General features: G+C 48.7%; 1 protein-coding gene across 2 annotated transcripts in view; it reads left to right on the top strand.

The window, feature by feature from the left end:
- PTPN5 (protein tyrosine phosphatase non-receptor type 5) overlaps window positions 1-9234 on the top strand; it is a 70520-nt gene extending 61286 nt beyond the window's left edge. For both annotated transcript variants that reach the window (XM_040328009.1, XM_040328008.1), the window contains exons 11-13: window positions 1-2; window positions 4823-4936; window positions 8654-9234. The exon at window positions 1-2 is cut by the window's left edge and continues 159 nt beyond it. In XM_040328009.1, the coding sequence (XP_040183943.1) occupies window positions 1-2; window positions 4823-4936; window positions 8654-8747 (210 nt within the window). In that variant the 3' untranslated portion in view covers window positions 8748-9234. The remainder of the gene's footprint in view (window positions 3-4822; window positions 4937-8653) is intronic.
- Window positions 9235-11626: the final 2392 nt, after the last annotated feature.

Raw genomic sequence — 11626 nt, 5'->3', positions numbered from 1 at the left:
AGGTGGGCAAAGGTTTTTGAAGCAGATATTTTGATCCAGGGTACTGAGGTGACTAATTTTTGTTTTCCAGGACTTGACTAGGTGAATCTTATTTTGCCCTTTTTTGGATCAACTCCCCTGGATGAAATTGTACTGGTGTGCAGCCATGTTGGAACAGGAAGGGACCATCCTCAAACTGTTCCCACAAAGTTGGGAGCACGAAATTCTCCAAAATGTCTTGGTATGCTGACTTGATTTGAAATGATTTGGACCAGTGCTCAAAGCAAGGTCCATAAAGACATGGATGAGTGAGTTTGGGGTGGAGGAACTTGACTGCCCTCAACCTGACAGAACACCTTTGGGATGAATTAGAGCGGAGACTGTGAGCCAGGTCTTCTCATCCAACATCAGTGCCTGACCTCACAAATGCTCTTCTGGAAGAATGGTCAAACATTCCCATAGACACACTCCTAAACCTTGTGGACGACCTTCCCAGAAGAGTTGAAGCTGTTATAGCTGCAAAGGGTGGGCCAACGCAATATTGATTCCTTCAGAGTAAGACTGGGATGCACATAGACAGGGATGGACTGGCCATTGGGACTACCGGGAGTTTCCCGGTGGGCCGATGGCTCAGTGGGCCGGCTTCAGTGACAGCGGACCGCCGCCCCCCCTCCGCTCCTCTGTCTCTCTCTCCCTGCAGCGCTCACCTCCTCTCCCTCCCCGCAGTGCTCACCTGGGGGGGAACAGAGAAGCAAGAGGAGGACCAGAGGAGCAGGGAGGACCAGAGGAGCAGGGGGGACCAGAAGGAGCACGGGGGAGGGGACAGACAGCTGACTCAACAGCTATGGCCTGGGAGTTTCTCTCTTCTGCCTAATCTTGTCCCATGGTGGGGGCACCGAACTGATTTTTTGCCCCGGGTGAAATAATGCCTAGCTTCCCCACTGGTACTGCCTATAAGAGTACCAGTACCAGCCGTTCTTCTCTAATAAAGTAGAAGGGCTAGTGAAGGGGGAGAGGGGGCTTGGGTGGCTGGGGAGTTGTCCGGCCGCCATAGTAGAGACCTGTCAAAGTGGGCCAGTCTCGATAAAGTCCAGGGCCAAATTTTTGTCCCAGTCCAGCCCTGCACATAGATGTGCGTGTAAAGGCAGGCGTCCCAATACTTTTGGTAATACAGTGTATGTACAAAATTGCCTTTGGCTATTTGTGTTCTATGCTGCTTGATAAAGCATTCTCTATTGCAGTAGCTATGAACTTTGTATAAATTAATTTGCCCATATATAAGCTTCGCCCCAATGGCCACTAAGTTCTACAGTCTCTTACTATCTTATCAGTTCTCTGCACCCGAAACGTAAAGTGGATGACATTGTTCTAGGTTTCAGCAGGCAATGGAGTTTATTCTACCTTCAGACACTTTTAGTCGGAATGTAGAATGCTTTGGCGCGTTTCCACACACGCATTAACATATGTAGGGGTAAGCCAGCCCAGTGCTGGGACAAGGCCATTTGGTGCCCAGGGCGAAGATGGCAAACTCTCCCCCCCCCCCCGTTTTTAAGAAACGGCAGCAATTGATGGGGCAAACTGGCAGCAAACTGGCGGCAATTGATGGGGCAAACTGTCAGCAATTGATGGGCACACTGGCGGCAATTGATGGGCACACTGGCGGCAATTGATGGGCACACTGGCGGCAATTGATCGGGCAAACTGGCAGCACACTGGCGGCAATTGATGGGGAAAACTGGCAACACACTGGCGGCAATTTATGGGGCACACTGGTGGCAATTGATGGGCACAGGAGCGCACTCGGCAGCCAGGCAGTCGGCACACAATTTGTAAAGTGCCACTGCCCGCGCTGTCTATATGACGGCCGCGGCTGATTGCGCCCCCCTCCTGCATGAAATGGTAGCGCCCTGGGCACTCGCCCCTCCCGCCCCTGCCTTGTACCGGCCCTGAGCCAGCCCATTGATTTTTCATGGATGGGCAATCCACTACAAGGCAGGTTTGAATTTGAAGCAATTTTTCAACACATTGGGGAAGATTTTCTTAAACCGGAGCACGAATCTGGTGAAGCTGGGCATGGTCAGCTTGTTTAACCACACCCCCTTCCCGCCCAGGCTAATGTTACGTTTTCAGCGCTATCGCACTATGAATAACAATTGTGCGGTCATGCAACACTGTGCCCAAATGAAAAATCACAATATGAGTATATTGATGGGTTTGCGCAAAAGTTATAGCGTCTACAAAATAGGGGATAGATTTATGGCATTTTTATTAATTTTTTACTAGTATTGGGCAGTGTCTCTTCTTCCTGAGCCACCTGAGGTGCTGGACAGCTACCTGTCTGACTCCTTAGGCCCCATACACACGACCGAACATGTCTGTTGAAACTGGTCCGCGGACCAGTTTCAGCAGACATGTTCGGTCGTGTGTAGTCCCGAGCGGACAGGATTCCAGCATACATTTGCCCGCCGGGCCTTTTTCCAGCGGGCAAATATTTCTGGACTTGTTTTAAAACAGCCCGTTGGAATCCTGTCCGCTCGGACATGTTCGGTCGTCTGTACAGACCTACCGTACATGTCCGAGCGCCCGCCGTCCCTCGCATGCGTCGAATGACTTCGACGCATGCGTGGAAGCATTGAACTGGCAGGGCCGCCCACGTCGCCGCGTCATCGTCGCGGCGACGGCGCGGCCACGACCCGCGTATTGTTTACGCGTGGATTTCTGTATGATGGTGAGTACAGCCACCATACAGAAATCCCCGGGCAGACATGTACGGTGAAAACGGTCCGGCGGACCGGTTTCATCGTACATGTTTGCTCGTCTGTACACGGCCTTAGACAACCTTGCCTTATGTCTTGTTTTTTTTTTTTTAACCTTGAACCCCTTGCTCCTCCAATGAACTTCCAATTGAACACTTAGGCCTCGTACACACGATAGGTTAACCAGAGGTCTGAAGGACCGTTTTCAATGGTCAAAACCGATCGTGTGTGGGCCCCATAGGTTATTTAACCTTAGGTTAAAAAAAAGCCAACTTGCTTTAAAATTAACCTATGGATTCCTAACCGATAGGTCAAAACCGATCGTTAGTAGGCACGACCATCGGTTAAAAATCCACGCATGCTCAGAATCAAGTCGACGCATGCTTGGAAGCATTGAAGTTCGTTTTTTTCAGCACGTCGTTGTGTTTTACGTCACCGCGTTCTGACACGATCGGTTATTTAACCTATGGTGAGTAGGCGTGACGGACCATCAGTCAGCTTCATCGGTTAACCTAAGACAACGGTCCTTCAGACCGTTGTCCTCTGGTTAACCTATCGTTTGTACGAGGCTTTATTGTTTGCCAGATTATTGTGCTCTCTCCAGCCAATATCTTGCTCTTGTCGCCTTTGCTACTGTCCAATATTCACTACCGCTCAATGGCAACCTTTAGCTTGTTCCTCAACTACGCTTCTGCTTGATCCCAAACTGCAACCACTTGTTACGGACCTTTGGCTTGTTTACTGAATACACTTCTACTTGATCCCTACCTCCTATATCTGCCAATGGACCCTGGCTTGATCACCTCCTGGCTCGCAACCTAGCACTAACACACAGTAAAACCCATCCCCACTATCAGATGCTCTGGTCAATACCGATTAGAGCTTAGACCCAGTACCCCGGGTGAGCCCTCATCAAGCAGGGTGACTTGTATAGCTATCCGGCTGGCCAGTGGGATGCTCTCTGCTGCTACAGCTACTGGCCTCTGAGCCTCACCCCTGACCATGACAACCCCTTTGGATGAAGTGAAACATGAATCTGCTCCTTGAATGTATGGCCAACAAATATAGAGGAACTAGATTCCTTAAGTAATACTACTTCTTTACCTAAGGAACATTTCTAGTACCTTATCGGGTCCATGTTTAAACCCCTTTAGACTAAAATAAGGGTCCTACCTGGTACCAGCTAGTGTAGGTGAATCTAATAAATTGGACTCTGAATACACTGTACTTGGTTGTGTTAATACTCAATCTGACAATCTGGGGCCAGATCCTCGTACATCGGCGCATATTTCCCCCGGGCGTAGCGTATCTAAGATACACTACGCCGCCGTAACTTTTTTTTTCGAATCCTCAAAGAATGCGCGCCGTAAGTTACGGCGGCGTAGTGAATCTTTGGCGGCGTAAGGGCGCGCAATTTAAATCGATGTGATGGCATGCGCCGTCCGTGGGGGTATCCCAGTGCGCATGCTCGAAATTAAACCGGAACAAGCCAATGCTTACGACGGTGACGTCATTCTACGCAAATCCCTATTCGCGAACGACTTACGCAAACGACGTAAAAAATTAAAAATTCGAGGCGGGAACGACGGCCATACTTAACATTGAGTACGCCTCCATATAGCAGCTTTAACTCCATATAGCAGCTTTAACTATACGCTGGAAAAAGCCGAACGCAAACGACGTAAAAAAATGCGCCGGCCGGACGTACGTTCGTGGATCGCCATATCTAGCTAATTTGCATACTCGACGCGGAATTCGACGGAAACGCCACCTAGCGGCCGGCGGAAAAATGCACCTACGATCCAACGGCATAATAAGACGTACGCCTGTCGGATCGATCCCAGATGCAGTCGTATCTTGTTTTGTAGATACAAAACAAAGATACGACGCGGGAACTTTAAAATTACGCGGCGTATCAATAGATACGCCGGCGTAATTCTTTTGTGGATGTGCCCCCTAGTTTCTTACACCAATAACACACCAGAGGCTCCATTCTAGCCTCTCAGATCTGGTAAACTAGCCGAACATAACCAGAACTGTCCAGTTAGATGAGCGGTATCTGCTAACAGGTATGTTCTGTCTTGCAGTGCAGGGATTGGAAGAACCGGCTGTTTTATCGCTACCACAATCCTGTGTAAGCAGCTGAAGAATGAGGGGGCAGTGGACATTCTGCGGACCACCTGCCAGCTACGGTTAGACAGGTAAGATAATCTTTTTTTCTGCTAATTTCATTTTAAAGGATCCTTTAGGCCTAATTAGAAAGAAATGACATTTTGAGACCTGTTTCCAAAGGTTGATGTAACCATTGTTCTTTTTTCCCCACCGAGTACTCAATCTTACCATCACATTTTTTCCCATTTTCATAAAATTTGTTATAGAAAGTTGTGATATCAGCTTTTCATATATAATAGATTGCTGTTTTTATACCTGAAGAGTGCATCTGATAGGGTCCAATCTTCGTTCCACCGGCAATCTTCCACTTGGCTCCTTCAATTTTTCATTTGATTTTTGCAGAGCCGAGTGGTGCCAAACAAGGGGCCTTTTTACTGTCCTTCAGACTTAAAGCGGAGGTTCACCAAAATAACATCTATATCAGACTAAATTCTTTATACTTCTAACATGTACAATTGGCATTGCCTTTTTTTTTTTAGGCTGCACATACCGTATTTTCCGCCGTATAAGACGACTTTTTGCATCTAAAATCATGCCCCAAAAGTCGGGGGTCGTCTTATACGCCGGGTACCTGTCTGTCAGACGGCGGCCATCCATTATTCAAAAGTCACGCCTCCTCCTCAGGCCTTTCCGTGATAGGTGGAACACTAATTTTCCCAGCAGAGTCTCTGTTCAGTGTTCCGCCTATCACGGATGTCCTCTCATCCTCGGACGAGAGGACATCCGTGATAGGCGCAACACTAAACAGAGGCTCTGCTGGGAAAATTAGTGTTCCGCCTATCACGGAAAAGCCTGAGGAGGAGGCGCGGCTTTTGAATAATGGATGGCCGCCATCTGACATACTCTACAGGAGAAGGTAGGGAGATCGTTGAGGCAGGGAATGGAATGGCACAGTGAGGCATGTATAGATGGCACAGTGAGGCATGTATAGATGGCACAGTGAGGCATGTATAGATGGCACAGTGAGGGGTCGTCTTATACAGTGAGTATATCCCAAAACCAACATTTTAGCTGGAAAATTAGGGGGTCGTCTTATACGCCCAGTCGTCTTATACGCCGGCAAATATGGTACCTTATAATCTATATTTGCAATCCGGCTTCCGGGTACTCACTCCCGCGGGAATAGGCGTTTCCAAGCTGAGCCGCAATGTAATCTGGGAGTTCGCCCAGATGATTGATGTGCTTCATAAAATGTTCCCCCCTGGCGGCTAAGGCCCCCCCGTATTGCGTAGTTGCGTCACGAGTGCCACGGAGTTTCGGAAAGAACCCGAACATGCAGAGATGAGCGCCAGCTCTATACGGCGCCTGCGCAGTCAGCTCTACACGGCTTCTAGTTGGTGCGCAAGCGCCATGTAGAGCTGACTCGCAGCTCTGCATGTTCGGGTTCTTTCCGAAACTCTGTGACGCGCCTACGCAATACGGGGGGGGGGGCCTTATCTGCCAGGGGGAAAATGTTATGAAGGGCATCAATCATCTGGGTGAACTCCCAGATTACATTGCGGCTCAGCTTGGAAACGAAGGGAAGGGAGTAACCGCTCCAGGTGGGTGTGTTGGGAAAATCTGCACTGGTTCAGGAAATCAAAGGTGCTGGCAATGCACAAAGCAATTGATATAAGGAAAGACGGGATGGACAGCCGCACTCCAAAAAAAACATAAGGTTGTCTTTATTGTAAAAAATTGATAAAAAATGCACTACAAAACAAGCAGAACACAGGGAAAACAGCCTACGCGTTTCACACTCCAATTAGTGCTTAGTCATGGACTAAGACAACCTTATGTTTTTTTTGGAGTGCGGCTGTCTATCCCGTCTTTCCTTATATCAATCAGCTTGGAAACGCCTACTCCCGCGGGAGTGAGTACCCGGAAGCCGGATTGCAAATATAGGGGTAGATTCAAGAAGCAATTGCGCCTGTGTAACCATAGGTTACACAGCGCAATTGCTTACTTGCCCCGGCGTAACGAGTGCTCCTGATTCAGGAACCTCGTTACGCCGACTGCAGCCTAAGATCTGCGCGGCATAAGGCTCTTATGCCCGCATATCTTAGGCTGCATTCTTGCGTTGGCCGCTTGGTGGCGTTCCCGTTGTGCTCAGCGTATAGTATGCAAATTGCATACTAACACCGATTCACAACGTTGCGCGAGCCCTGCGTACGCAATTTACGTCATTTACGTACGGCGGTTTTCGCGCAAGGCTATTAGCAGGGGCAGCCCATGTTACGTATACCCGTCGTTCCCGCGTCGCGAAATTTGAATTTTACGTAGTTTGCGTAAGTGAATCGTGAATGGCGCTGGACGCCATTCACGTTCACTTTGAAGCAAATGACGTCCTTGCGACGTCATTTGCCGCAATGCACATCGGGAAAGTTTCCCGACGGAGCATGCGCTCTACGATCGGCGCGGGAAGGCGCCTAATTTAAATGATTCCCGCCCCCTACGGGATCATTTAAATTGCGCGATCTTGTGCCGGGCATTTTGCCGGCGCGCCCGCGCAATTTACGGAGCTTCTGCTCCGTGAATCGAGGGCAGCGCAAAAAAATTGCAGGGGCGCAGGGCAAAATCGTTGCCCTGCGCCTCCGTAAAAAAAGCGCAATTCTTACTAAATCTGGCCCATAGATTATAAGGTATGCGCAGCCTAAAAAAAAAAAAATGGCAATTGTACATGTTAGAAGTATAAAGGATTTAGTCTGATATAGATGTTATTTGGGTGAACCTCCGCTTTATAGAGGGCCGGACTGCGGCCTTTGCGAGTCCCGATGTCAATGCAAATAAACAATGCCCCATTTTTGGTGTTAGTGGGAGGAATAGCGCCCCATTGTGTCATTAGGAGGAATTGTGTCCAATCATTGGTGTCATTGAGCCCCATTGTTGGTGTCATTGGGAGGAATTGTGCTCCATCATTGGTGTCATCGGGAAGAATTCTGCCCCTTCACTGGTGTCATTGGGGAGAATTGTGTCCCATTGTTGGTACCAGGGGATGAAAATACTGTCTCAAGGCCTGAATAAAAACAAATAAAGGGACTCAGTTTAGAGACCACTGTTCTAGAGGGAGGTATGGTATATACATAGTTACAGTGACCCAAGCTGGACCAATACAACTACCGTATTTATCGCGGTATAACGCGCTCCCGCGTATACCGCGCACCCCTAAAGTGGCCCCCAATCCTGTGGAAAAAAAGTTTTTTTTGTACTTACAGTTTTGGTGTCTTGCGCGGCGTCCATCGGCGGCCTCGTCGGGTCCGACGTCCTTCTGCGGCTTCGGGTGTCCTCTTCGGCGGGTCCGGCGTCCGTCTTCGGCGGGTCGGGTGTGCTCTTCGGCGGGTCCGGCGTCCTTCTGCGGCGTCCTCGCGTCCTCCCCGCTCGTTTCCCGCGCCGAGTTTGAATACTGCGCCGACATATACAGAGCGCAGTACACTCGTGTATTGTCGGCAATGCTCGGCTACCCGCGCTGACGTCCTGTACGTCCAGGACGTGAGTGCGGAAGGAGCCGAGACTGCCCGACTATACCCGAGTGTACTGCGCTCGGTATATGTCGGCGCAGTATTCAAAACTCGGCGCGGGAAAGCGGGTATCGGCGTATACCGCGCACCCACGATTTTGCCCTGATTTTCAGGGCAAAAAAGTGCGCGGTATACACCGATAAATACGGTATGTAAAAATATAACATAGAATTCCTCAAATACTGCCGGAAGTATGGCACAAGTACAGCAGCTTTACTCATCACGTTACCTATTTGTTTTCCTTTCTAGGGGAGGAATGATTCAAACCAGCGAACAGTATCAGTTTGTCCACCATGTCCTGAGCTTGTTCGTCAAACAAAACTGCTGCACCGTAGAGGAATAGGCCTGGACTTTCAACGTGACCCGACTTGGGGGAAACAAAAAAACAAAAAAAAACACAAAGCTTCAAATGCGTCCAGTGTAGCTAAACAACGAACGGTAACTCTACGGTCTAAACAGAGACTTTTATGTGTTCTATTTTAAGGGCAGGTCCGAAAGACCATCTTTATCTCGGCAACGTTTAGGACCCGACAAAAAACGCCTTTGAGTTTCGACGTTATTTCATGACATGGGACATGAGCTCACCAAAAAACTATTTCTACTGTAAATAGAAATTCAGATCCGTTTGTAACAAGACTCTATAGAGAAGGAAAAAAAAAAAGAACAAAAAAAATTTAACATTTGTGCTTTTAAGTTTACTATTTTTCTGGGAGTAGAAAAAAAAAAAGAATAATTATAACTTGCTTTTGTCTGCAGTGTTGAACTTTCCAACATCGAGCAGTCATGTAATGTCTTTATGCCGATAAAGTACTTTTTTGCCTTTTTCTGAACCGTTTTTACATTTTTAACTACCGAATACTGTGTCACATGATTCACCGACAATTCAAACCTCTGTATCGAGAGTTCAGTTGTCTCCTGCGGCGTTGAGCTTATTACCTCATCTTGTAAAAAAAAAAAGGATAATGTTTAGGTGAGGGTCCTTTTTGGGAGTCACGCCCTTAAAGCGGAGGTTCACCGGTAAAATCCTGTTTTAACCCTTAGTCTGATGCTCATTTAGTCTAGGGGAATCGGCTAGTTGTTTTAAAATCCGAGCAGTACTTACCGTTGTAGAGGGCGATCTTCTCCGCCACTTCCGGGTATGGGTCTTCGGGACTGGGCGTTCCTTCTTGATTGACAGTCTTCCGACAGGCTTCCGACAGTCGCATCCATTGCGTCACGGTTTTCCGAAAGTAGCCGAACGTCGGTACGCAGACGCAGTATAGAGCCGCACCGACGTTCGGCTTCTTTCCGCTACTCGTGACGCGATGGATGCGACTGTCGGAAGCCTTTCGGAAGACTGTCAATCAAGAAGGAACGCCCACTCCCGAAGACCCATACCCGGAAGTGGCGGAGAAGATCGCTCTCTACAACGGTTAGGCATGCTCGGATTTTAAAACAACTAGCCGATTCCCCTAGACTAAATGAGCATCAGACTAAGGCTCCATTCACATCTAGGCAGACAAATTCGCGGCGTTTTGTCCCGCGAATTGCGGCGACAAATAGCGGCGTTTGTACCGTGATTTGCGGCGATTGTCCGCCTAGATGTGCCCCAAGATTGTCCCTCTATGGAGATGGTTCCCATCTCCTATGCCGAACGCCGAAAGCCGCCTGAAAAAAAGGTCCGGGACCTTTTTTCAGGCGGCAGGCGGCAGGCGGCAGGCATTTGGCGTGGAGATGTGAACCATCTCCATAGAGGGCAATGTTAAATCATCCCTCTGGCGGCAGCGGCGTCACACTACAGGCGACAAAACGCCTAGGTGTGAATGGGGGCTTAGGGTAAAAGAGTAAAAAACAGCATTTATCGGTGAACTCCCGCTTTAACCCCCTCAAATGTTGGAGGTTTGTGTTTATAAAGCAAAAAAAAAATATGAAAAAGTACAAAAAAAAACTAAAACATTATTCTATACTACATTGTTGTTTACAAAATATTATACAAGCTTTTAAAAAACTGTCCGGTGAGGCGTGACAGACTAAAGTGGTCTGTGAAATGGCATTAGTCTTCGTCTGGGATTTTCCACACTATATGGCCAAAGGTTTGTAGTCCTCCCTCCAAATTATTGATGTTTCCAGTGAAGGGTATGATTAATCCTACAGCATACAAAGACATTTTAGGCCCCGTACACACGACCGAGTTTCTCGGCCGAATTCGGCCAGAAACTCGATGGGAGCCGTATTCTGCCGAGGAAACCGGTCGTGTGTACACTTTTGGCCGAGGAAACCGACGAGGATCTCGTCGAGCCAAATAGAGAACATGTTCTCTATTTCCTCGTTAGTCAATGAGGAAACTTGGCTCGCCGAGATCCCTGGCGGCTTCACAAGGAACTCGACGAGCAAAACGATGAGTTTTGCTCGTCGAGTTTCTCGGACGTGTGTACGGGGCCTGAGGCATTTGTGCCCTTCCAACCTTATGGGAACAGTTTTGGGGAAGGTGACCTTGTGCACAATGTTCCATAAAGACATGGGTTGACCAGTTTGGTGTGGAGGAACGGAACTGACCTACACAAAGCCCTGATCTCAACATTACTATACACCAGGGGTCTCCAAACATTCAAAACAAAGGGCCGGTTTATTGTCCTTCAGACTCTTGGAGGGCCGGACTTTGGCCGGCGGGAGTAGAAATTTTCCTGGCATCATTGTTAGTGAACATCTGGAATTAGTGGGAGGAATAGCGTCCCATTGCTGGTATCATAGGGAGGAATAGTGACCCATTGCTGGTATCATAGGGAGGAATAGTGACCCATTGCTGGTATCATAGGGAGGAATAGTGACCCGTTAGTGGAGTCAGCGGGAGAAATGGTGCTCCACTGTCGGTGTCAGATGGCAGAATAGTGTCTCGTATCAGTGGGAGGGATAGTGCCCCAAGGGCCGGATAAAGGCAAGCAAAGGGCCGCATCCGGCACTCGGGCCGCAGTTTGGAGACCACTGCTATACACCAACTGTGAGCCAGGTCTTCTTTTCCAACATCAGTGCCTGACCCAGGGCCGTCTTAATAGCATCATGGGCCCCTGGCAAAGTAATGCTATGGGGCCCCTACAATGATGACAGTGCAGGTAAACAGACATCAAGTAGGTACCGTATTTTCCGGCGTATAAGACGACCTTTTGGATGCAAAAAAATACATCTATAGTCGGGGGTCGTCTTATACGCCGGTGACAGTCTCCGTCAGGCTGCGGGCATCCATGA

Source organism: Rana temporaria, chromosome 11, assembly GCF_905171775.1.
Source record: "Rana temporaria chromosome 11, aRanTem1.1, whole genome shotgun sequence".
Lineage (NCBI taxonomy): Eukaryota > Metazoa > Chordata > Amphibia > Anura > Ranidae > Rana > Rana temporaria.
This window is presented reverse-complemented; position numbering and strand designations above follow the sequence as displayed.